We start from the raw sequence: 26,847 nt of genomic DNA, 5'->3' as shown, positions 1-26,847 counted from the left end.
TTTCATAAATGAATACTCTTTTTTATATATTTATATATCATTAAATGATTGAAAATGTAAACTATATATATATATATATATATATATATATATATATATATAATTTATTTCGAATGTTAAAATATATTAATGTAGCAAAGCGATTATAATGACACGGTCTCTGAAAATAATTTTTGAATGAATAGCGGATGGCATGCAGGGAAGGCGGTTAATGTAACTGTCGGGGGGGGGGGGGGCAGTGGTACCCTCCACTACCCCTGCGGTCACTGTCACGGCAGTGGAGGGGCCCACGGTGTCCCCTCAACCTTGTAGGACTATGCATGCAAGACCGTAGGGGTGATGGGACCCGTGGTCCCCACCCCCCGCCCCCACCCCCCATTTACTATTAAAACAAAAAAAAATCGCTTATTTTATTTTTTAGTTAGTTTTTTTTATATATTCTTTTTAAATTGCAATTTGGAATTTTTAGTAATTAATTTGGGTTAAATTTTAAGTTAATTGCTAATAATTATTTTAGTTTAAATTTTAAGTTTAATTGTTAATAATTGCAATTTAGGAAATGTTAATTCTTTCCTTAGTATAAATTTTAAGTTATTGATTTTAACTTAGAAAAATTTATAAATATTGGGGATTATTGTGTAGTAAATTCATAATTAATTTATCCTTAGTAAATTTTATATTCGTAAATTATATTATATCAAATTCTTTTAATTAGAGTTATTCAATCCATTTAAGATCCATTGGGGCACTTAGTTGGCCTTTAGCAATTAATTCACATTAATATGATTTGAATCGAATGCCTAAATTAATCACTATTTTTGGATTGCTTAATCATGCACACAAGTTACACTATTCTTATATCATGCAAATTACTTATAGATTAACTACATTTATTGACGTTATCATCTCCATGCAAGTACACATGTAATTATTAATATGCAAGTTATATTTCAAGTTATGGTTTTTATTCTGAGTAATTCATCAAGTAGTTATTTCAATCAATTAAAATTATGCACGTTCAATTAGTAATTGTTTTCAAGCATGATGTTTTCATAGCTTCTTAGTTAGAAAACTAAATAAAGGAAGATGGAAACCAAAACCTAGTAGCGTTCGGTATATACAGTGCCTCTGGGTCACGCTTAGGGGTAATGTCGTCATGTTGAACTACTACAATTAACGCCTAATAAAGCTACATCAACGACATTTGTGGCATTGTCCCTATAAATCGTCAGGGATTAATAAGGGACACTTGGAAGTTAAAATCCAAGGGGCGGGTAATCCCCCTTGGATCGATAATTTAATAAGATAATTCTAAAACGATCTTTCATCCGCTGAGTTAAACTATAGTAAACCCCTATAGGGATGTTGAGTGAAATGCTTTTATGAAAATGATTTAATCTCGAAGATTTGTTGACAATTGGTCAAGGGTGACGCTTACGATAAGAATTAGGATCTAGTGTTTTAGGCCACAAGCAATAGACCATCTTGAGCCTTTGCTTAAGCACTACCACCGTGGGTAGCAACCGCAGAGAAACTGTCTAGGACATTGACCCTAGAAAGGGTTGCGTACCCACTAATCAGTTTACATCAAACCATAGAGTAGAAAATAGAACTACATACTTTACGCCTTGATCCTGTGCCGAAGCGGGTATGTAGGCAGTCTTGGGACGGATTTGTCCCTCATACTCAGGCATTCGTGGGTGGGGTCTAGGCTTGGTATAGCAGGATTGAATAGAATCATAATTTGAAAGATAATTAAAATGGGAAAAGTAATTCAACGCATACTCGGAAGGAATCCCGTATGGATTCGCTTGACTTCCCAAGGCTTTAAGCCAAATTCCGAGGCGGAATTCAAGCTTGTATTATGTTATTTAATTACTCCTAAGGAAGGCGACCTCGGTGCACTTCTGTTAGAAGAGTGTAGTACTTAGTGAGTGGCTCAGGACCCGAATGGTCCCGATGAGTCTAAGTCTCTGGCCAGAGCTCCTCCTATCCCGATTGGATAGATGCCTACCCCGTATGGGTAGATGCCTATCCCGTATTGGATAGATGAAATCTTATGTCCGGTATGGACAAATGCCTAACCCGTATGGTTAGATGCTCATCCCGGATGGATGAATGCCTAATCCAAATGGATGGATGCCCAGAGAATGCAATTGAATCAAACACAATGATTAAATTAAACACAAAAAAAAAAAAAAGAATGGTCAACTTTATTGAGTTAATTAAGGTGGGTTATTACATCTAATGTCTTGTCAAGGCCAAAATGGTGTTCCATTGCTCCATAGTGCTTCTCCTTGATTATGTTTAGTCTCATAGAGCACTTGGGTATGCACAACTATGCACCCTTAAACAACAATCCATCTTGTATCAGAAATTCAGAGAAATCAACATGAAACTACTCATCAAAAGATGCACATACCTTGTAGATCTCTCCAAAGTCTTCATCATCCTCATACATGGCCTTCAAGGAGTCTATTCCAACACTCTCCAAATGGATCTGATTTATGGTTAATACTCTTCTACTCAAAGCATCTGCTACCTTATTCTTGACCCCTTTCTTATTCTTAAGAGTGAAAGTGAAGGCTTGTAGGGTCTCTACCCACTTCATATGCCTATGGTTCAACTTTTCTTGGCTATTTATGAAACTGAGGACCTGATTGTCTGTGAATACTATGAACTCCTTTGGTAGCAAGTAGTGTCTCCACTTTTTCAAGGATTGCACTAGAACATACATCTCTAGGTCATAGGATGAGTACCTCCTCTTTGCCTCATTTAATTTCTCACTGAAAAAGGCAATGGACCTTCCTTCTTGACTAAGCACTGCCCCAATAGCCATGTGACTGGCATCACATTACATTTGGAAGATTTTGTTGAAATCAAGTAGGGCAAGGACTGGCTGCTCTGCAACTTTCTTCTTCAATGTTTTTAAGGAGTTATCTGCCTCTTTAGTCCAATTGAACCTGCACTTTTGTCCTCCCTTTATGGTGTCAAGCATTGGAGCACAAAAATGGCTAAATACCTTTATAAATTTCCTATAGAATGTGGCTAAACCATGGAAGCTTCTAACATCATTCGTTGTTCTAGGTGTAGGCCAAGACAATATAGCACTCACCTTTTCTTGATCCATTTTCAACTCACCATATGAGATTACAAATCCCAAGTAAATGATCTCTTCCTACATAAAAAAACACTTTTCCAAATTGGTCATTAATTTCTCTTCATGCAATCTCCTTAGGACCAATTCTACATGTTTTAGGTGCTCTTCTTTGGTTCGACTGAAAATTAGAATGCCATCTAGGTAGACTATGACAAACTTTCCTATGAAATCCCTCAAAACTTCTTTCATTAACCTCATAAAGGTACTTGGTACATTAGATAAGCCAAAGGGAATGACCTTCCACTCATACAACCCCTCATTTGTTTTAACTGCAGTCTTCCACTCATCTCCCAACCTAATCCTAATCTGATGGTAGCCACTTTTCAAGTCAATTTTTGTAAAATATCTAGCACCCCCCAAGCAATCTAACAAGTCCTCAATCCTAGGCATTGGAAATCTATACCTAATAGTAATTTTTTTTATATCCCTCGAGTTTGTGCAAAGTCTCCAAGTACCTTCCTTTTTGGGTGCCAAGACTGCAAGGACTGCACATGGGCTCAAACTTTTGCCAATCAGTCCGGACTCCAACAGTTCTTCAATATGTTTTGCCATCTCAACATTTTGATCCGGGGTGAGCTTGTATTCTGCTTTGTTAGGGAGGGTGGATCCAGGTATAAGGTCTATGAAATGATTTATATCCCTCATAGGAGGTAGTGTCCTTGGCATGCCATCAGAGATGACACCTTTGTACTTGTTTAGTAATTGTTGCACTGCAGGGTCAACCAACCTCAATTTGTCTCCTTTCTTGTCTTCCGACTTCTCCACCTTTGTCACTTTGGGACTAGGAATAAGAGAATAGCAAACAATGCCTTCATCTGCTATCTTCTTCATGAATTGCTTTCCTCCTACCACCAACACCTTGGCCTCCTTTGCTTTTGTTTCCTCCTCACTCTCCATTAAAGGTAACAACTCTATTACCTTACCATCTTTGGTGATTGAATGTGTTCCTAGCACCATCATGTTGTGCCTTCAAATCAAATTTCCATGGTCTCCCAAATAGGATATGGCAAGCATCCATCTTTGCAATGTCAAACAACAACATATCCTTATAGGCTCCAATCTAGAATTCTACACAAGTCAGCTCTTCCATAACAGCTTGTTGACCTTGGGTGAGCCATGAGACCTTGTAGGGGAAAGGGTGAGGTAGTCTTCTCAATTTTAGCTTCTCCACCATTTATAGAGACACAAAATTTTTCAGTTGATCTGGAATCTATTAGAACCTTGCATACCTTTCCACCCGCTTTGCAAGTGGTCTTGAATAGAGACTTTCTCTATGAGGGTTCTTTGTCAGCCATCTTCATGGTAGTTACTACTCTTCTAATCACCAAAGATTCACCTCTTTCAAGGTAACCATAGCTATCAGGGTTATTGACACTCTGGTATGTTTTTGCACTTGCTAGACTTTGGCAATCAGATTCTTGGATCAAGTTACTTCTTCTTTCCCCATGGAACTAGTAGGCTTGTCGGGACACATATTGGCTATGTGCCCTTCTTGATTGCAGTATTAACATCTGATTGGACCTCTACCTTGGGATCTTCCCCTAAATGGTGCTCTTCTTCCTCTGAAGTTACCCCTCTGATTGTATCCTCCATTGTTAGTGTGACTACTTTCTCCTTTAGTGCCTTCTTTATTTGATTCACCTTGGTTTCCAAAACCATTTCCCTTACCTCTAAAAAAGTGTCTTCCCCCTCTATGTTGTCTTCCTCTTCCTTTATTGTTCTTATCTTATCTCCTTTTGATTTTCTCTTCCACCTTGATGGCAAGTTGATGGCATTTACCAACTGTATCCGGGCTAAGGAAGTTTAGTTCTTCTTGGATGTTGTACCTTAATCCATTTAGGTACCGGGCAACTTTTTCACTCTCCTCCTCCTTTGTCTTAGAATTCATACATAGCATTTGGAACTCCTTAGTGTAAGATTTCACATTCATCTCCTTCTGCTTGAGATTTTGCCTCCTCTTGTGAAGTTGAACTTCATAATCCTTGGGTACATAAGCCTCCTTTACTAAGGCAACCATCTTTTTCCAAGAAAAAATCTTGGGTTTGTTGTCCTTTTCTCTCTCCTCCTGGACAAAGTTCCACCAAGTTAGGGCGGCTCCCTTCAACTTGGATTTAGCAATCTTCACCTTCTGGTGCCCTGGAATGTCTTCACATTCAAAGAAACTGGACAGGGAGTCTATGTAATCCACCACTACATCTGGTTCCATCTTCCCAATGAAAGTTGGCAAATCAATCTTCTGCTCCATGGTTCTTCTCTCCATGGACTTGATGGCATTAAGGAAGTGCCTCTGGTCAAGAGGAATCGCCTCTTCCTCTAGCATAGGGATCTCATCTTCATCCCCTTCTTCACCGCTACTAGTGCCTCCATCTTCCTTCCCATCTACTCTACCCCTCAACCTCTCTATCTCCTGCTGCATGGCCTTGCAAGCATTGGCCTGCTCTCTCACAATCTTTGCCAATTCCATGTTGGTGATTGGTCCACTAGGGACTTCTTCCTCTACATCTGCCATTTTCTCAAAATCACTATCTCTTTACCAAAGTCGTTACTAGCTCTGATACCACTTGATGCAAAGCCCTCCTTGTATCTTGTCAAACACTTCAAGATGTATGACACTGACCCCTCAAAACACCAATAGGATCCTACAAAGCAAGGCTCTACAATCTTAGTTCCAACTTCTCATTTCACTCCAAGATTCATAATACTCAAATTGGGTAATTTGCTCCATTATGCATCATGAAGCCTCCTAAGGTTCCTGACCTTCACAACACCTATTTTGGATCATACAATACTCACATGGGCTAGACCAAAGACTAGTTTCAAGGATCTAACCCAATTCCCTATGACACCTTCACAATTAGGCCTATTTGCTTGTAGCCCTTGGAGATGGGTAATGGGACCTTAAGTCCAAAATTTTCCAAACACCCTGGCAAACAAATCACTGATTCAGATACCCTTTATGGTCTTACACAATCCCTCAAGATCTGACAAGGAAAGGTCTGAACCTAGTGATGACCAATTGTCCTAAAGGCTAATTAGGCCTCCATTTGTGAAGCAACTGTATCAAAATGGACACACCTTACAACCACAACCCCATGAGCATATGGGGAACCATAAACAATCATAGATTCTAGGGTTACACACCTGGAATCATCGCCAATTGTCTTCTAGGGTAACTATTGTAGTCTAAGGGCTAGGTAGCCACATAGGGATGTCTACCTATGGCTTGATCAAACACACATCTCCCTTGCTCCTTCTACAAAATACTTTTGGAATCATAGAGTTCACAGGCCACACTTGCATTCCACCCACTGCCATGAGATTTAGACGAACAGATTGCAAGTTATGGCCATGGAAAGACAAAACCCTAGGTAAATCCTAGTTTTCCAAGTACCTACAACTAAACTTGGATATCTAGAGCAAAGCAAACGATCAAGACCTCAAATCAAGGCCAAATCATTGGTAACTCACTGCACTAACAGAATCACAACATTGGGGATTGGTCCCAATTCGTACAACTCTGTACCCCATGCCAAAACTTTACATTTACAAGAAAAACTCAAAATTCCTTATTGTTTGCAATCATAAAATCTTTCTCCATACAATCTCTCCTTGGGAATTGTGTCCTCAAGGTGTTTATACCCCTCTACAATTTCTCTCAATCGAAAACAAGAGGTTAGAGCTGTTGGAGGAGTTAGACCAACAAGAATTCAAAAATTTGCACAAAAGTTGCTCATGACAACTTTTGATAAAGTTGTCAAAAATGTCATTTCTTGCACCCAAATGACTTGGGTCAAGACTAACACTTCTAAACACCCTAGAAGCACATAAAACAACTAAAACCACTAGGACAAACATATCCTAAGCTCACTTAGTCCCCTTTTGTCCAAAAGTCCTAATTGGCTTATGAAGATGCCAAAATAGGAGTTTGACTCACAAGATGGGGTCCTTTATTACAAACACAAAATGCATGATTGAAACACAGGGAAAACATCCTAAGACATGTTTAAGGTCTTATCCTTCCTCCTCTGAGCTTAAATGATCATGTTGAAGGGGGGTGGTCTCACTACTTGTGAGTTCCTCTTGGGTAAAGGTTTAGGCTCTCTCTCGCTTTTTAATTAATCAAAATGACACCTATATTTTTCACATTTAAATCAAATATGCACCTTGAGAAGGATATCTCTCAACTAATTTTATATATATTATTAAATTAAATATATATAAGTTAGTTTAAAGACAAATCTTTTCCTTACTATTAAGTAAAGAGCATTACTTTAAAAAAGTTATTTGTGATAACTGTAGTATACAAGAGTGTTTCCTTAAAATATAATACGAAAAATAATCCTTTTAGTTTAAAGACAAATCTTTTCCTTACTATTAAGTAAAGAGCATTACTTTAAAAAAATTATTTGTGATAACTGTAGTATACAAGAGTGTTTCCTTAAAATATAATACGAAAAATAATCCTTTTAGAAAAGAAAATCTAATATTAAATTTGGGAGGTACTAATTATTTCTTAAAAGATGCATTTAATCAATGTGAAAGAGATTCCTTATGCATATGTTAGTAACATCATAGAAATGAGGGTATCTTTTCTTTGTTTCAATTTTCTCTTGAGAGATTAAGATTAAACGGAAGGAAGCCCAGAGGGATTGGACTACTTCTTCATCTCTTCCTTTCACTTGCAAAAGATACGGGCATTAATCTTTCATTGTGTCTTCACCTTTACCTTGATCTATTTGAGAGAATCCTTTCTTGAATCAAATTGAAACTATCCTTATATTAGATGAACAAAAGGGAGATAGAAAAATTGACGCCGCCAATATCATGTTGCCTATCTAGCATCGAGGTGCAAGCCTGAGGATAAATGGAGGTATGCTTTCCTTATCCTTCAAATTTGGCAATGGGATTATCTCAAAAATTAAAAGGAAAATTGTATTAACACGTGTATCGTGGTCATATTGTATTAGCTTAACTATATGTTTATTCTGTAAACTACAAAAACTCATAGATGTCGGTTTGTTTGAAGCTTATTGGCTTATGCTTTTAGGTTCAAGGTTACAAAGGAGACTTAGCTAGAACTTGAGAAATTTACGATGAGGAGTGCAAATACCAAGGAAGTTTTGATATAAAGAAATATGGGTTGGTGTGGGAAGTATGCTATATATCTTTCAAATATATTTAACTGAAAAAATATTGGAAAATATGAAATTATTTGATGTACATGAATTTAAATTTAAATTTATTTATTTTTTATTTTATAAATTATTTTAAATTTATATAATTTTTTTTTTTAAATATATAAAAGAATATAAATATAGAGTCTTCAAATGATAACTCTATATCTTGTATTCAATTTGTACCAATTTCTATAGTATTTTCATCTCATTTTTCACTCCCTCTCTTTATCTCCTTATTTCTCTCTCCCTCTCTCTCTCTCTTGTTCCTTAAGAAAATTTCCATATAGAATAACATTCATGGGAATCAAACCCTTTCCACAATCTTGGAGAATTTGAGAGAAACTTTGAAAACTATAAATACGAGTTTTTAGGTAAAATAAAAAATTGATACAAAATTAAATCATTGAAAATGAAAAAAAATTAACTAGTTAGAGAGCACGAATCTCTAGTGATCGTGGTCATTTCCAAATCAAAACTCTCATTGTTTGTAACAACTATAGACTGTAATTTAATGAAATATGAGAGCTTCTTGTTGTAGACTTGGGTAGTCTCCTAGATTGAGGAAACCAAACTGCAATTGTGTTGTGATGACCTCAGTGGTAGATTTCTCCACGACCTCACCATCTAGGTTGAAAATTTTGTCAATTAACACAATTTAGGCTTTAGAGATATTGACATAGTTTACAAGCAATTTTTGGTCCAAACTCTAGCTCTTTAATAAAAATGGGCAGATTTTAGAGGAAAAATAGGCATAGTTGTGCAGTCATCTGAGGGTGGTGAAAACAAACCATTACAATAGCCAAAAATACTCATTTATGCTAGTTTGTATGGTAAATGGTGGCGAGCAATGAATCAGATCTAGTGCACTTGACACTTCATTTATTACACAATTCCTTGGTTGGTTCCAGTCATTGCGAGTACAACTATTCAAATTAGGACAAATGAATTAGATTAAGAAGATTGAGATGCATTCACTACAAAGATATCCTATCAGACTTGTCTTTCTCACAAATTTTGCTAACATGAAAGAGAAACCACTTTAGTGTTGCATTCAGTAAGATAATCAAGGTATTTTTTCTTGACATACATTATATGGGGAAGAAGATTTTTGTCACTGAGAAAAGATTCCTCCTTAAGAGAGTAAATGTGAGAAGTGAGGCTGGTGAGGTGATCTATTTTCACACCCAATACATCAACAACTAGCCCAGAAATTATTTAGGAGTTACTTGTTTTAGATATCAAGAAACAAAAAGATGACGTATTATCTGGTTTTTAGGCATGAGACAAAATTGTTGAGCCTGCGAGGAAGCTCACACGAGAAGCCTATCAACTAATTAATTACAATGGTAGGTATCAAGTAACCTAAATTTGTAACACTCATTGTACATTTCATCAAGATAAAAAAAATTTAAAAAGATTGTTTGAATTGCTTTTATATTCATAATTTTGATTAAATATGCAATTCTTAGTTTAATTTATCTTCAAAGTTCTAATATTCCAACACTACAAATTTAAAATAAGCGATTTTCTAATTTGACTTGTACTCTTAAATATTTAATATTTTGAAATTGAATTACATACAGATTTTGTCACCTCAAAATAAAATCTCCCTGTTTCTAGTTCTAATATTTCAACATTTTGAAATTTAAAATAAACAGTTCTCTAATTTAACTTGACTTCTTAAATATTTAATATTTTGAAATTGAATTACATAAAGATTTTTTGTCACCTCAAATACAATTTCCTTGTTTTTAGTTCTACTATTTCAACACTTTAAATTTTAAAATAAACCTTTTTTTCTAATTTAATTTGACGTCTTAAATATTTTATATTTTAAAATTGAATTACATTATAAAATCTCCATGTTTCAATGAACGCTCCTTAAATTCTCCCTTAAATCTCTAATCAACCTTCTCGGGGAAATTTAGTACATTGAGAATCTGAAACATTTGAATTGTTGTTGAATGTAGGTGTCGAATGCGCGTTCAAGTCTTTTGAATATTTTTTATTATTGATTATTCTGGTCAAATATAAGTATTATAAAATAGTTTTTTCACACGGTTTCTCCTATCAAAATTGTATTATGATTAATAGGTTACAAATAGTTGAGCAAACTAAATTTGTTGGCCTTATATTTGTTCACTCTTTCTATTCCTTTTTTAATGTATAGTCCACAATTTTATTGGTGTTATGTGATTCTCATCATTCTTCTGACATTAGTTTGGTTCCAATGGAAGAGGCAAAGGACATCAGCTCTTCCACTTCCACCTGGACCTACGGCTTGGCATATTGTACGAAACGTTTTTCAGCTCGCTAAAAGGCCTCATGAGTCTCTCTCTAAGTTTTCTCAGAAATACGGACCGCTCATGAGTTTCCGTCTGGGCATTGAAACAGTAGTGGTGGCCTCGTCTCCTGCCATGGCGAAGGCGATTCTCAAAACCCACGACCATATCTTTGTTGGGCGGACAGTCATAGAAGCAGCCAAAGTCTTTTCCCACCACAAGTCGTCCTTAGCGTGGGGTGAGTATGGACCTCACTGGCAGTATCTCAGACGAATTACAACAGTTGAACTTTTCAGCCCAAAAAGACTAGATGCTCAGGAACATGTCAGAAGAAGCGAGTTATTTCACACAGTTCGGCTGATTTTTGAGAGCAAGGGAAAGGCTGTAAATATTGAGCATATGGCGTTCTTCAACTCTATGAATGTGTTAGGCAAGATGATCTTCGGTACAAGCTTGATGGATCCATACAATCCAGCTTCTGTGGGGTTCAAGGATACCATGGCGAAGACGATGAAGCTTTTTGGAACGGCCAATTCGTCGGACTATCATCCTTTGTTTAGGTTAGTGGATCCTCAGAGTGTGTCCCGTCAGGTGGCAAAGCATATGAAGAGGTTATATGACTTCATTGATTTGTTCATACAAGATAGGATTTCCACCAAAAACATAATGCGTCCGCACAATGACTCCGACAAAGATTTTCTCGACGTTCTTCTCGATATGAGAGCCGAGGATTTCACTCTCTTTGATGTTAGAGCCTTGATTTTTGTAAGTACCTAAAATGCGATTAGATAGCTAAACATCATGATAGTTTCTAGATTTCTTATTGTGACCCTAAAATTATTTCAGGAACTGCTAATGGCGGGTACTGATTCGACTACTACTACGATCGAATGGGTAATGGCAGAACTCATTCGCAATCCGGAGAAAATGAAGCGAGTGCAGCAAGAGTTAGATGGGGTAGTTGGTCTCGAGCGAAAAGTGGAAGCATATGATATAAATCGGTTGTTCTATCTGGATGCGGTAGTGAAAGAAACATTCCGATTGCACCCGACGGTTCCTCTGCTACTGCCCCACAAAGCTAGGAAAGATTGTGAAATTGAGGGATATATGATACCCAAAGACGCTCAAGTGCTGGTGAATTTGTGGGCAATAGGAAGGGACCCTGCGACGTGGAAGGAGCCTTTTGAATTTATGCCGGAGAGGTTTTTGGAAGGTGAGAATAGTGAGATAGACTACAAGGGACATAATTTTGAGCTAATTCCGTTTGGAGCTGGACGAAGAGGATGCGTGGGGCTTCCTTTCGCGCTCCGTATGGTTCATCTGGTTTTGGCTTGCTTCCTTCATTCGTTTGAATGGACTCTTCCTCATGAAATGACTCGCGAGCAGATGGACATGAGCGACGAGTTTGAACTGGCATTAAAGAAAGCTTCAGAGTTGATTGCAATCCCCAAACCCCGTCTCCCACACTACGTTTACTAGTGTCCATCGACCATCATAGACCGTGTTTTTCCACTTGTTCCTTCTGTTATCGTTAGATTTGTTTCTATATAGTTATTTACTAGCGGTTGGACCTCAGGAAGGTCCAATTTGTACTGCCGATAGCAATTGGACCTACTGCTGTTATCTCTTGGTCCTTTTTCTTGACCTCTGTGTGCTTTACAAATGATTCTTTGATACTGTCCCTTTTTTGGTGCTAAGAGTGCTCACGGTGTTGGCTCCCATATTAGCTCTGTCCATTTTATGATTTGTGGTAAGTTGTCTTATACCCTTTTAAGATTGTTGTCACTGCTCAATATGCGCTGTTCTTGACTTTGGACGGTTATGGATAGTGATCTTGTAAGGTGCAAGATAAAATCCTTGAAATGGGCTATAGATTTACAAATTTACTCATGACATGCCCCAATGTCTCGTTTGAGGTAGTACTACTGGGCTGCATATAAGTGAAATATTTGGATGAAATAATGTACACAATATGAGTAGTACTACTTGACTGCATGTAAGTGAAATATTTTAATGAAATTAAATTGGTTGCCAATGCTTGCTAGCCTTAAATGATTATCTGGTTGCAAAAAATTCATTTACAGCAAGGGCATTTTGGCCGTAAGATAGTGGGGAGCACCAATATGCCCAAATCCACCAGCTGGGTACATCCTCTGTTGAAGAAACACAACAACTAAAGCAAATGAGCCAAATGTTTGTGAGATGATCATATTCCGACCCAGTGATGCTACGAGTTTGAAGAGCCCCAATACCATTTGATGGAGCGCAAAAAAGACAAGTATTTCCCTAAAAAATCTGCAAAAAAAACTGCAAACAAGGTGTTAAAGCATAAATCCAATATTGTCCATTATGAAATGTCATCATGCAAACAAACTGTTATTTTCTGACAGAACTGTAGAAAAATAAATCACTGGATCAAATAGTCTGTATTCTATTCACCTACTATCATGAATTTTGAAAACATTTCATTCTATTCTATTCTACTATAATCTTTACATAGCCGTTCTATTAAAAATATTAACAGTTGCATTGTGTGGTCAGACATTGAAGCTCCAGTGGTTTTCTGAAAAGAATCTTAGGTTATAAGATTTAATTTCAAGTCTCCTCCGTGCTTCTGGAAACAATTAACACTTTTCTCAGTCTAATGATGGTGAAAATAACAAAGTATTCTGGCTAGTTACTATGAATTTCAATAGCATTCAAATCCCACTTACTGAAAAAATAAATAGAATAAAAGTTTTCAAATTTCCTCATGATCCACAGCATTGATCTAGAAACAAATTAATACCTAATAATTTTATAAGCAGATTTCTGATTAAAGTAAACCATGTAATCAGTTTCAGTATTAAGTTCAAGCTGCTAGTATTAATATAACTTCAATTTCTCAAACCTAAATTCAAATATTTATGAGATGGGGATTACCAAAGATAAGTTCTATTAAATAAAACTAAACCGCTTGGAAAAGAAAATTGGTCATTTTAGGATGAAGACAGGCTTCAGATACAAGTTGAACCTTTAGTTCAATGATTGAATGAAAACTGCAAAAGAAGAATTTTTTTTTTTAAGTACACATAGGAGGAGAAGCTATCCAACTAAGAATTACATATTACAAAAGCTCCAAGCATGGAGTAGAAATTATGTGCACAGGGGTTTTACATCGAGTGTGGATTATTGACTTTGAATATTGTCCAGTCTTTCACTTTATTCGTTAACCTCTCTGTTACTCCATCAGTTGCATTATAAATGAATACCTTTAGTCTCGAACCCCATTACTATCAGATGCTTGAGAAGCGAGCACAAAGTAGAGCACATTCCTGAAATCAGGGGTGAGTGACATACCAATTTACACAGGGAATATTAGCCACTCTGAGAATATCCCCAAACTATATAGCATTCTGGAAGCTTTGCCCTAAAAATTCCAATGAAAGAGGCAGCTGGAGAAACAGTAGCCAAAAAGTTTAAATGCAAGCCAATCTAATTAACAGCGGACCAGAAACATTTATCACTTGTTGCTTTCCAAAAATCCCACTGCTTGTCTGATATGCATGTGTTTATTTCAAGTTGAACCAGCACACTGCAGTGTTGCAAACTTTCAATTTTCAGTAAGGTATGACAAGTCCAAAACTACAAAATAACATATAATAGTCTAACAAAATTTCATGTGCAGATATATTCTAACCTGTCGAAAAGTTGTACATTGATGAATGCAAATATTTGAATGAAGATTTTATTGACCAAAACCAATGACACCTGCAAGATAAACAAACCCTGAGCAACATGCCCAAATATTCTTGTTACTACAGGAGTTTTGCTATTTGGCTCAGCTAAAGCAGTGCATAATTCTCTGAAAATGATTCACGAAGCATACCTTTTTTTTATCTAGACAGTTGTTGCAGTCGAGCTTCTTCCTTTTTCTTTAGTACCGTGTATAGATTGCTTTCCATTTTTGCATACTGCTCGTAGGAGAATGCTTGGTTAATCCAGAGGTCTTCTAAGGATTTCACTCTGGAGACTGCAGTAAATGTTAGACCTTGTCTTTCTATTGCACCGATATTGATGGTTGCCTTCTGTAGTGTTAAACCTTGAGCTTTATGTATGGTCATAGCCCATGCCATTTTTATTGGTAGTTGCCTAAGGTTGCCTAGTGATACTGGTGTTATGGGTACAAGTTTGGGGTCATTTGGGTGCCACTGGGGACCACTATAGTTATCAAATTTGACCATGATATACATTGGTATGTCAGGTGGCTTGGAATCAAAGCTATAAATTATTTCAATTATCTCACCAAGAGCTCCATTGACAAGTCCCGTTTGTGTCCATATGTTAGTTGTGAGCATGATTCGCTAGCTTGGTGACGGTAAGACTTGCTTTTCAAGTTGTTCATTGTCAACGTCAATAGCTGTCTTGCTTGTAGTTGTTGTAGCTCTACTTATTGCAATTGGATGATTTAATTCCTTTAGCATTCGTTTATTGTGAAGGGTTACCATATCATTAGTAGCAAAGAGGCGGACTGCAGTATCAAATTGCTTATTCACAGCTGGCGCTAGTTGGTCTTTTGATCGTGTCATCAAACTCTGCCACTCTTCTTGGGTCGGGTGTGCACTACATATGTTTAGTAGTGTTTGGCGGAATTGTGATTGCTCTAGAGATTTCCCCCTGTTGCCGAAACATCGTTTTTAGGGTGATAATTGTTGTGAATTGGTTCCAAAGTGTTATGGCATTTGAATGCGATGTGTATATTGATTTATCCATTACAGGTGGCAGTTGGGCAAAGTCTCCAATGAAAATCATAGATACGCCTCCAAAGTATGAATGTTTATGATGAGGGAAAGCTTCGCGGAGTCGGCTATCTATTTTCAACAATAGTTTCGGACCTATAAAGCTCATCTCATCAATGAGTATATATCTTATGTCCTTCAACTTTTCTTGGAACATTGTTAGTGCTTGGCCATGTAGTGGTTGCATTTCTTTGATGAGGATTCGTAGTGTTGAATGAATAGTTGTCGCATGAATGTTAAATGCAGCAATTCCAATAGGAGCTAGTACGAGTATTGGGTTTTTTTGTTGTGGTGAATTTTCGTGTAACATATTTTTTATACAACCGATCAAGTATGATTTTCCTGTACCCGCAGTTCCTTGTATGATCATGTGTAATGGTTTCCTTGTATGATCATGTGTAATGGTTTGTTGAACACACTAGTGTTATGATTTGAGACTACCAAAAGTGCTTTCTTTTGTTCTGTTGATAGGGTGTTGGTGGGTGTATACTTTCTTGTTGGTACATATTCGTCTTGGGTGGCTATTTTCTTTATATTTGTAAATTGTGATGCAGTATCGTGCAATTCATGTGGTATTTTGCTTTCAGCCCAATTATAGTTGGTGTCAAATTCACGTTGGCCTAGTAATTCAAGTTCGTCCAAATTGTTGTTGACTGTATGCCTCATTCTTGAAAGTAGTTCCCACTCATTCATCTCTGATGTGATAGTTATATTCCTTTCATCTTCGCTGTTTTCATCTTCTTAGGGGCTAGCATTTTCTTCGATGTGTCGGATGATATGCCATACATCATATTTGTTTACATGCATTTGATGCCAATTGGTGATTATTGTGTCCTTGGTAACTCCTATATCAATCGTAATATTTCAAAAGTGTTTATATAGGAGTAATTCACTCCAGCAAAATGTTTCAAAATGTTCTGACTCTTCGTTGGGTATACTGTGGAATTTTGGGTAAACGTTAACAATGGCTTGTATTGTTCTCTCTTTCCATTTGCATGATTTACGACTTGGAATGTAGGTGTAAGATCTTGCAAATTCGAGTAATGTGATTGTCTCTAGCTCTGGAAGGTGGCCCATATAGGAAAGTAAGTAACTGTTTTCTATGATAGTCTCATTTTGTGTTTTAGTTAATCGGTGTAGCACTTTCCGTCCAACATTTAAAGTTGTAAATGGTTTGTTACAAACAACAAGGGGTAATTTTTGCAGCATATGGCAAGTTTCTTGCGCACCAATGTCACATTCTGCTGCAATCTCTGTCATGAATCTTCAATATGCTACTACTGCTGGGTCATCTCTTTTTTGAGTTGTGGATATTCTTTCTAGCATAGCAGTACAGCTTTCAGATGTTCTCTCTGCTTTTGATGCATATTTGGCAATGTATTTCAATACAAGTTCGCGTGATATGACAGGTTGGCAATCAATATTAGCTCTCCATATTGAAATCATTTCTGGGTTGTGGATGTTGAGTCTATCATCGTTTCTTGCAGGTTCATATTTCTTTGTGCCCGTTTCATCACATAATAAGATAGAAATACGTTGTTCTTTCCATGGAGCTTTATATCGGTATTCTAGTTTTCTACCCTTCTTTCGTAAGCATGTGCTCTCTCTGCATTTTGTGTGTCTTTGCACACTATTCACTAACTCTTCATAATCATCCAATGGATTTGTGGCTAATATGTCTATTGTGTTTAGGAGGCATGGATCGTCACGTGAAGATCGGTATATCTGGTTGTTCCTATGTGTTGCTACACTACAGTTCCAAGCGCTTACGTACTTATCACAAAAAAAAATTGCTTTATCAACATCTTCGTTATTTTCCCAATCTAGGTTGTCCATGTCTGGCGCATCTTGGAACCACAGGAACCCATGAACGTGTGCGGTTCCTCGGTGTTGCCATTCATATCTGTCACACCAAGGAGTTTCTCAATAACTTCTTCACGGAATATGGTGAATCTTTGCTGTAGGTATAATGATGTTATATGCGGGTTATTAATAACATTTTCAAGACGGTGCTTATTTGAACGCATGGAAAGCTCCATATTATTTGTGAGGAGTTGTTGGAGGCCTGGCCACTTTGTATTGGCTGCGCTTAGTGTGAAGAAGAGGGCGGGAGATCCTATTTGGTTTATCATGTTTGTTAATTCTAAACGACACTTGTTCCAATATGGTTTGGTTCCTCTCATGGTAAAGCCAAAGTGCAGTAATTCCGCAACTAGTTGTGAGTCAGGGAGTTCTTTCTGGTGTGTGCGTAAACTCTCAATAGTGGTTGGTAAGTGCTCTTCTGCATTTTTTTTCATGAAAACTGTTGCGAGCGATTGGCTCCGATGACGCATCATAAGGTTATAGATGTAGTATCGGAATCTTGGATGTTGTCCAAATCTTTGATCATGGAATCGCATCAAGTGTAGTACATATTCGTGCATCTTTATTTCCCTAGTTCTTGGTTGTATTTGTAATCCAATTCCATTTGGGAAGAGTGTTGGAAATGCCATATCCAGTAGGCCCTCAGTATTATATTCATTAATTGGGGTTAAGCCTATTTCTGGCCAATCAACGATGTTATCTGTGGTGTCCTCTAGCTCTAGTGTTTTCTTAATTATCTGTAGTTCACGGTGTTCGTTCGGTAGGTGGAATATAAATGATGACGAATTGGTTACCGTACCCTCAACTTGGTCTTCATCAACATCTTCACTGTTTGTTACCATTACATTATTGTTTGCTTCAATGGTGTGAAGCATGCTTGATACGTCTGTTCTTTCCTCGGGGATTTGGTTTAGATTGTTATAATCTATTGACACATCTTTATAGTGTGGGTCATATTTCACTTTGTATTGCAATGCATCCATAACATGACCCCTACTTACTTAACAATCATAGTAGTTTCCTTGAGCCTAGGGTCTGCGAACTATAAGGACATCTATGTCTTCCAATTTATGTAAGAGCACAGTTGCAATGTTCTGTATGTCTTGTGGGAAGCTAATTGTATGGCCACTGTATTTATATTGGCCTCCAATAGTATGGGTAACCTGTAATATCAGGTTCACTCTAGCAATGAGCATTTCTTCTACTTGCGTCAATATCTTCAGCATAATAGGTTGATCCCTTGGGTCCATGTTATTGTGTAGTGAGAACCGGTGTGCGCCCTTTTCATTAATGCATCTCCTACAGGTGGGGGTTTGACATGATGAGTGTGAAAGCATAACTGGGTATGACTCTTTGCATATGTTACATACTTCCAAGTTAGAAAGCACATCTATTTTCCTACGAAAGCTTTTCATTGCTGTCATGAATCTAGCATTAGCATTCAACCCCATTGTTTGCTTTGTTTGATATTGTTCTTGTACTTGTAGTTTTTGGTGGGCTTGAGGATTTGTCACATTTGCAGATTTTTCGTTCACAGGGTTAGTTTCGTTTTGTTCTTTTCTTCTCAAATGCCTTCGTATAGCTATTTGCTCCTTATGACTAGCATAATATGTTCGGCTTCTTTTTCGATTTTGTTTTTTTTTTATCTTGCATTTGTTTAGGGTGATTGGTGGTTCCTTGACCGCTGGAGTCAGCTATCTGATTGCAGTAGTTAGTGGGAAAAGCATGTTTAGGGTGATTGGTGTTCCCTTGAGCACTGGAGTCAGCCATCTGATTGCAGTATTCAACAGGAAAAGCATAAACACCTTCACAAGCAAGCTTTGAACCAAATAGCAACATTACAATATAATATACATGGAACATTGCATATTGGAACGGACAAAGAAATTGAGCTCAGAATACAAAAGGAAGGAAGCATGTATTGAAGAACATGCAAACAGTGCTGAAAGTAATTGCAATTCAATGTACTGAAATTTATGGATGGACTCGAATTATAATAAGATAAAGTCCATTTGACAATTAGAAACGTAAAGGTAAGTGTTTTTTACCCGAAGACACATAAGGGGTCAAAAATGAAGTTACGTTTCCCTGAGATTTGTCGTTATTTCAGGAATCCTTGAGTTTTTTTTTTAAGGCATTTTGTGGAAATGTTCAAAATAAGCCTTGAGATAGTGGGATTTTCTTTAAAAGTGCTAGTTTGTCATGAATATATCAAAAGAAGATTTCATATTGTTCAAGATATTTAAAAGTGGGGCTTAATTCATATTTACCTTTTGAAAGCCTCATATTCTACAAACTCACGTGGCCTAAAATCACACATGAAAATCTTTTAGTTTGTCCTCAAAATGTTTTGGAGGGAACTCGATTCTCATAGTTAATTGGAGTTAGAAAGGAAAGGTTTTGAGTTAGGTAATGGTTAACAAAGGAAAGCCCCAGTTTTCACATTAAATGCCAAGTTGAATAGTTTCTAGTCAAAAGCCAGGTAATAGGGAATAAAACTTGAGTTATTGAGCAGAGATTTTGCAAGAACAACAGTTTGAGCAGCGAATTTGGTTATTGGTAGCCACATTTGCCGTCCTAAAGTGCAGATAAGAGAAACACAGAGATTTCAAACAAGAGGTAAGGTTTTCATCAACACCTTCGAGCTCTATGGGAATGTCTGTATTTTGTGGTTACTTCATTGGCTGTAATGGGTTTTGTTCATTATTTGAGAAAGTTTATGTTCTTCGCTGCTCCAAAACTTTCAATAGCTCCATAAGGTGTATCTATATACATTTTTATGAAAGTTTACAGTTAAATCAAAAACTTTTACTGCTACATGTTCATTGTTTTGATTAAAACCTGTTCACCATTCTGGAATATAAGTAATGTAAGATATGAGAATACACTTGAAAAAGTGTTGTGCAACAGTCACGCGGTTGCTAAAAATACAAGAGGACAGTTAGAAGCTTGATCACTAAGCAATTTGAGGCAATGTTGAGCGTAAATTCTAGAAGAACAGTAAATCAGAAGGTAGATCAGTATCATTGCAGCTCAGAATAGTGTCAAGGATAGTCAGAGAGCCCTATAGAAGTGTTGAAGGAGTAGTGAGCTCAGGACAGTGAAATATAAAGGAAACAAGGGCAAGGTTGTGAAGTTACATACAAGGATATGTGTTTAAGCCTTCAGTTGCAGAGCAACCAATAAAGAACAACTACAGTGATCACAAAGAACAGTCCCAAAAGCTTCAAAGTGAAGTCAATGGTTTTGTTGTGTATAGAAAGTGCAATACAAAGGAGACATGGAAGCCATATGTTAGTCTCAAATAGGGGTTTCACATTAAAAGAATCTTAGAGATGTATGCTTTAAGAGATTTAGAACAGTCAAGTTGCAGTCTAGGCAACAAAGAAATCTCTGTGTTTCCAGATTTAGTGGTCATTTTAATCTAAGAGAAGCCTTTAGGTAGTCATGAAAGAAGGGAAGTGTACGAAACTCAGGACAAACAACTCATAGATACACCAAAGCAGTCAAGGACATTGATGAGACAGAAAAGTGTAGTCCTCACCAAGGCAGATCAGGACAGTGACATTTGATAAGAGGACAGTCAAAGGAGGAACTTACACAATGATGACCTACAGGGCAATAATCTTTGTTGCAGAATCTCTTGGTACTCAGATGAATAGATCATGGTCTCGGCAAAGAGCCTTATTCATAGAACAATGATTATTGTTAAAGAACAAATATAAGGATTTCCAAGGATACAGTTTTAGCAGTCATAAGAGAATAGTTTATGCACACTGTGGTATCACAATCTTCAGCACAGTATGAAGTCGCATGAGCAGACCTTAGAGTAGAAATGAAAAAGGTCACAAGAGTCTCTAGAGAAACAAAATACAAGGCTTTGTGACAGACTAAATATCACAAAAGGTTCATAAATCCAGACATGGCGGTCTATAGCAGGAGAGAGTAGTAAATGAAGCCTCATGGGAGATTCCCTCAGTAGAGGTCATTGTCCAAAGGAAAACAGAGATTTCCTAAGTTGTCATTAAATAGCTTCAGGATAAAATGATAGTGACCCTGATAGAGCAGGAATGTAAGAACCACGATGATAATGCAAGATTGAAATAGTGATCAAAAGAAAAAAGAAATCGTCATCAAATGTCAAAAAAAGAAGTCCAAGCATTAGGACAAAAGCAGTCATTCACATCTAAAGTATTCAAGGGCACTATTATGAGCCAAGTTATGGATACAAAGGAGGGTAACAGTCATGAAAAACACTACTGTCATTATAACAGTGAAGGCAGACATCTAAGCATCAATACCACTATCAAAAGGCAGGATACAGAAATAGTTAACAACTACAAAGACTCTTAGGATAGTGAAAGCACAAAAAGCTTAGAACCAGTATCATTAGAGAAATATCATCTCCTTTCTCAGGGGATAAAAGCAGTATCAACCCCAGAGCAGGATACATGGTCTAGACATAAGACAATCCATTTTCCATAAGCACAGTCTAAGCATTAGATAGAGAGTGAAAACAGTGACTTTAGATAGAGAGTGAGAATAGTAACTTTAGATAGAGGATATAATGAATATTATGAGCATCAAAAGAAGTCATGTTCACCTATGGCTTTGAAAAGAGATCATCAGATCACAATCACATGGTAGTTAATGACACATTGAAGCTACCATAGTAGAAAGAGCAGTAGCAAGAAACATTGGGATATTTGTAAACCAAGAACACATACAAGTTAAATGATCTGATCAAAGAAAGTGATTAGAACAATGAAGTATAGAAGGGATCCACACAAAGCCTCTTAGAATAATAAAGATGCTATTCACAGTGATACTAGTTAGCAAAAGTTCAATCATTCTCAATGATCATCGGGGCTATGAGTAGTACAAAGCCATAAGGAGTAGTCAAATGATGTTTAGAGGGCTAGATAGACCCATGAGATGCTAACACGGTCAAAATTAGGCCTTAAAAAGAGTGAAGCCCTCAAGAGTCATGCAACTTTGAGACACAAGATGACAGTAGGTTTGCAAGAAAGCCACAAAGAACATAAATCAGACCAAATCACAGCCTTGGTGACAGTCATTTGATAGCTAGGATTGATGTAAAGGATGCAAAGATAGTGATATCTCTGAAAGCATCCATAGATACAGTCCAAATACAATGATCAAACTTTTTATGAGGACATTCCAAAGAAACAAAGGTTTGGAGAATGAAGGGTTAGAGAGATTAAGGTAAACAGTACCATAACCTTGTCAAAAGCTTCATGAGCAGCATTAGAAAGCTTTCTGAGTAGTCCAGAAGACAAAGATGTAGTATTGAAGCAAAAAAAATAAAAAATCTTTCTTATAGAGTCTCAGAGCATGAGAATGGAGCATTTAATGATACCTTAGGACAGTTTGGAGTCCATCAAAGGGCAGTGATAGCAGTTATGGTCAGAGACATAGTGCAAAGAGACAGAGCTCTATGATGGAGGAACAATAAGGTGCTTTTTGGAAGCAAGAAAATCGTTGTTAAAATACTATCATGCAATCAACAAGGGCAGTAAGTTTGCATATAGAAGCTTCATACAAGAGACAATGGATCACTCAAAACAAAAGATGCAAAGGGGACAGTGGTAAAAAACTTATCACAGTATGCATTAAGGTAAGACCGTCTCCATTTTGGGACAACTGATGCAATGATTGATTGGAAATGACAATGTCTCAATCAAGATCTATTTTGAAAGTTTAAGGGGCATTTTAGCAGGGATATGACTGTCCAAACATAGCCAAGGTGGCAGTCAAGAGTAACAAATGACAGTAAAGAAGAAAGCTTGTGTTTTTACAGAGGATGGTTATAGTAGTCATAAAGATTATTACCATCAGTCACTGCTAAATACAGTGATAAGGCCACTACTTAAGAATCAGTCCCAGTCAAAGAGCAGTCTTTTTAGAGCAATCAGTAAGAAGATATGCTTAAATGTGTGTCTCCATGATTGGTCAAGTTGTGATTATGAAACATTAAGATCAGTAGATTAAGGGACTAAGACTAGACAACTCTGAGGACTGATGTGAGAAGGTCATTAATACAAAATCCATGATAGTCTCTGCCCACTGTCAAGATAGACTTTTGAGTTTAGAATCCAGCCACAAAGCTACAGATACATCCCATATCAAGACCATCATAGGTATAAGAGTTGTGTCTATACAAATTATAGTAAATAAAGGGTCACATTACTGTTCAGAGCCATCACAAAGAGCCAAGTAACCTTCTTTGAATAGTCAAAGCAATGAAAGATCTATCACAGTCATAGTCCTACTCCTAATGGTAGTGAAAGTCAGTCAATGAAGAAGTTACCAAGAGAAGTAAAAACTTTATGACTATAGGCCACAGTCCCAAAGTTACAATCATTGGTAGCTCATGATGATTTCTTTTCACTACCCTATGTGTTAGTCAATTCAAGAGCAAGATGACAATCAAGCACAAAAGAAAGACATGGCCGCAATCATGGATCATCACCAAATCACACAGTGAAGGCATCTACAAAATATCACTGGCCATGAGGAGCCATGAAAGAGAAACATATTAGTTGCATTGAATGGAGAGCATTACACATAGAATATAGCAAACACATAGGTAGAGGTAATGAGATTTAAAAAAATACAAAATCAGTCACCATGGGGGGCAGTGCAGTCTCAGAAGCTTGATCACAATATAAAGGAGACACTTCTATCAATGAACATCATAACTTATCAGTCATGTTGCTTAGAGGATTTGGTGAATGCATTTGTTCTATCATTGTTTTGGCAGTGAGGATGATTGTAACTCTTTTTGACAAAAATCACTGTATGACTGTGACCTTAAGGATCAAACTATCTTTTCCTCCTTGTGTTTAACCATATTTTCTTCCAATGATATATCTCCACAATGACTGCATTTCATCATTGTTATAGACTATGTATTGTGGCTGTGATCATTCAATTGAGCCTGTCCTTTAATGATTTTATGTCATTATCTCTGAAACTTTGAATGACTGTCCTATTCTCTGATTTTGTGAGATGACAGTGATCTTCTCAACCTTTGTAGTTGCTGCTATGATAGTATTCACTGTCTTTATACCATCTTAGCTCCATTTTAGATCTTCTCTAATTACTATGAGGACTATATTCTGGTCTTAGTGACAGTGCTTTTGGATTTGTGCCTTTCACCACTTGCTAACTCAAAACTCACGTGTTTCTTTGTGTCTATGATTATGAAGGCTGCTAAACTGCTGATCCAAATCTTGTCCATGACTGCCTTTAAAGATGTAACTCTATATTTTGGCTTTAATCTGAATTTTCACTGAGTTTCTTTGCTTAAAATTCATTGTTTTTCAGATTTGGAAGGCTTATCTTTATATTTCTATATGGTCTACAATAGCACAATTTGTTCCACACATCTGCATCCAAGCTCATCTCAACATTGTCACTGCTCCATGCCTTAAAAAGATCATGGTCTTCATGGTCTTGGATGATGCTCTATCTCTTGAGAAATTAAAACCTTCTTTCTTCAATATTGGTCTGTGTAACAAGCCTCCTCACTGACTTTAGATTGTTGTGATTGATTCTTCATTGTCTCTGATCTGAGACTATCTTGAATGTTTACTTTATATTGCTTTTCTCTTCTGCTTCCATGACTGCTCCAATGTGTTGATGTGACTTTGCCAACCTCTCATTTGGCTGTTCTTTTCCTATGGCATGAGTAACACTTATGACATGTTTAATAATGAATTCCCTCCATACCAATTTTTACCCCTTTACCGTGCTCTCACCATGATTTCTTTGATCACCAAATACTATCATATTTATGCCAGTCTTGTAGATTTGATAGACTATTATTGTAGGACAGTTACTTTTAAATCTTCACACCCCTATGCCCTCTTATCTTTGTGATCATGATGCTGATGCTTTACGAATAAGAGTCTAAAACTCTATTTGGGCTATAGCTCTTATGCATTTGACTGCAAACTTTGGCTCACAACATCATTTTTTCTCGATGTCATTGAAAATCTGTTGTCCAATGTGCTAGAACAATGTGTCTTTTGGATTGTTTTGACTCCTTGGCACTGTGATTTTGCTTTTGGATTGGACCTCTGCTCTTTTGTTGTGTTCTCAAAGTCACAAAATCTCTGATTGTTGGGCTACTGCAACCAAGTCATGACTGTCTTTTGACTTGTGACTATATTTCTCCACATGATCATATGCTGCTAGACTTTATGACTCTATGGTGTTGTTGTTTGATGCTTAGGTTGACACACACATCCTTTCATATTCTAATCTTCTACGACTGCTATATTTTGTCAGTGATAATATTCATTGTTCTTTGTATTGTCTAAAGGCCTTTTGACGGTGAATATTGTAGTGAAAGTGTTTACTATGCTACACATCATGAGCTCACTATCGTATACTCTATTCTTATTGCAATGTCTTGTTATCTCCTTGGATATGTAACAGGCTGTCTTTTAGACTTCTCACCTAGAATGGGATCTGCCCCTTAGTGCTTGAAAAGTACTCATAGTGGCTGAAGATGCTGCGTTGTCTCTTATTGGAGCAGATTTGACCTTTGATCTTTTAGAACTGTTATGTTGTGATCCCTATCTTGAGGACTATGTCCTTGTGCAATGTTGCTATATTCACCATAGAAAAGGTCATACCCTTGATACAGTGATTTTCTATTCAAACCTTATCTCTGAAAACTCAAAGAGACTTTCAACCCATTAATACTATGAAAAATGAAATAAACACCTAAAGATTCGGATGGACTACTTAAGCATTCATGAAACTCCCTAAAACCCAATTCATGTTTAGTGTACCCATATACACGAAATAAGCCAGATATTTTGAAACAATATTTAGATGATGACAATAGCAAAAACAACTCCTAACCCACAAATCTAACAATAAATAATGGCACACATAAAAGCTCTGGATTCATGAGTTATTCGGGGTCATACCTTTGTCAAACCCCTTGATGTATCCTCATAACTCTTGAAACTAACCCATCCTTCAGATCTAATGCCTCCACGTTCCTCCAACCGTTGTTCCTGCCGGATGTATACCCTCAAGCTCTTTTGTTTCATCTTCAATCATCTATTGCTTGATTGATACTCTTGATTTTGACGGCTATTGAAGGGTTAAGTATATGAATTAGGGTTTTCTCAACATAAACAAGCGTTTGCTTTTCCTTTCCTTCAACCACAGGTTCTAACTTTGAGTTTCTAACTTTGAGTTTGAGCATTTTGATAAATATATGCATTACAAACATTCATTTGGAATTCCCTCCAACATGAAGAACTCGCGTGCTTTTACACTCCTTTGTTCTATAAAAACTTTTCAATGATAATGGCAACCTTTGAGATTTTAAATTAATAATAATTATAATAACAAGCCCCCCACTTAATATTTAAACACAAACCTTAGGATTCAAAAATGGAGAAAAAACTTTATAATAACAAACAACACTTTCATTTCCCTCCAAAAGAAAGTGCACGACATTTATCTTTATTCAAGTTAACATGGGAAGGCAAAAGATTTGTCTTAGACAAAATATTAATTAATTTTTCTTTTAATTTAAT

General features: G+C 36.9%; 2 protein-coding genes across 5 annotated transcripts; one reads left to right on the top strand and one right to left on the bottom strand.

Moving 5' to 3' along the window:
- Positions 1–10,478: 10,478 nt before the first annotated feature.
- Positions 10,479–13,062, top strand: LOC131039078 (cytochrome P450 76T24-like). The gene is made up of 2 exons (XM_059209040.1): positions 10,479–11,384; positions 11,466–13,062. Exons 1-2 carry the CDS (start codon positions 10,500–10,502, stop codon positions 12,096–12,098), a joined length of 1,518 nt encoding a protein of 505 aa, XP_059065023.1. The 5' UTR covers positions 10,479–10,499; the 3' UTR covers positions 12,099–13,062.
- Positions 13,063–13,538: 476 nt separating this feature from the next.
- On the bottom strand, positions 13,539–26,498 carry LOC131039077 (uncharacterized). 4 transcript variants are annotated; one of them, XM_057971722.2, is made up of 4 exons: positions 26,227–26,498; positions 14,488–19,078; positions 14,299–14,387; positions 13,539–14,193 (listed from the first exon to the last, which is right to left on the bottom strand). In XM_057971722.2, the coding sequence occupies exon 2, from the start codon at positions 18,241–18,243 to the stop codon at positions 17,221–17,223; it is 1,023 nt and encodes a 340-aa protein (XP_057827705.2). In that variant the 5' UTR covers positions 18,244–19,078; positions 26,227–26,498; the 3' UTR covers positions 13,539–14,193; positions 14,299–14,387; positions 14,488–17,220. The 4 variants fall into 4 exon arrangements, with proteins under 4 accessions (XP_057827705.2, XP_057827704.2, XP_057827707.2 ...); XM_057971721.2 differs by having other exon boundaries at positions 14,488–19,030; XM_057971724.2 differs by having other exon boundaries at positions 14,299–14,369; positions 14,488–19,030.
- Between the last annotated feature and the right edge of the window lie 349 nt (positions 26,499–26,847).

Source organism: Cryptomeria japonica, chromosome 7 (genome assembly GCF_030272615.1).
Source record: "Cryptomeria japonica chromosome 7, Sugi_1.0, whole genome shotgun sequence".
Taxonomy (NCBI): Eukaryota; Viridiplantae; Streptophyta; class Pinopsida; order Cupressales; family Cupressaceae; genus Cryptomeria; species Cryptomeria japonica.
This window is presented reverse-complemented; position numbering and strand designations above follow the sequence as displayed.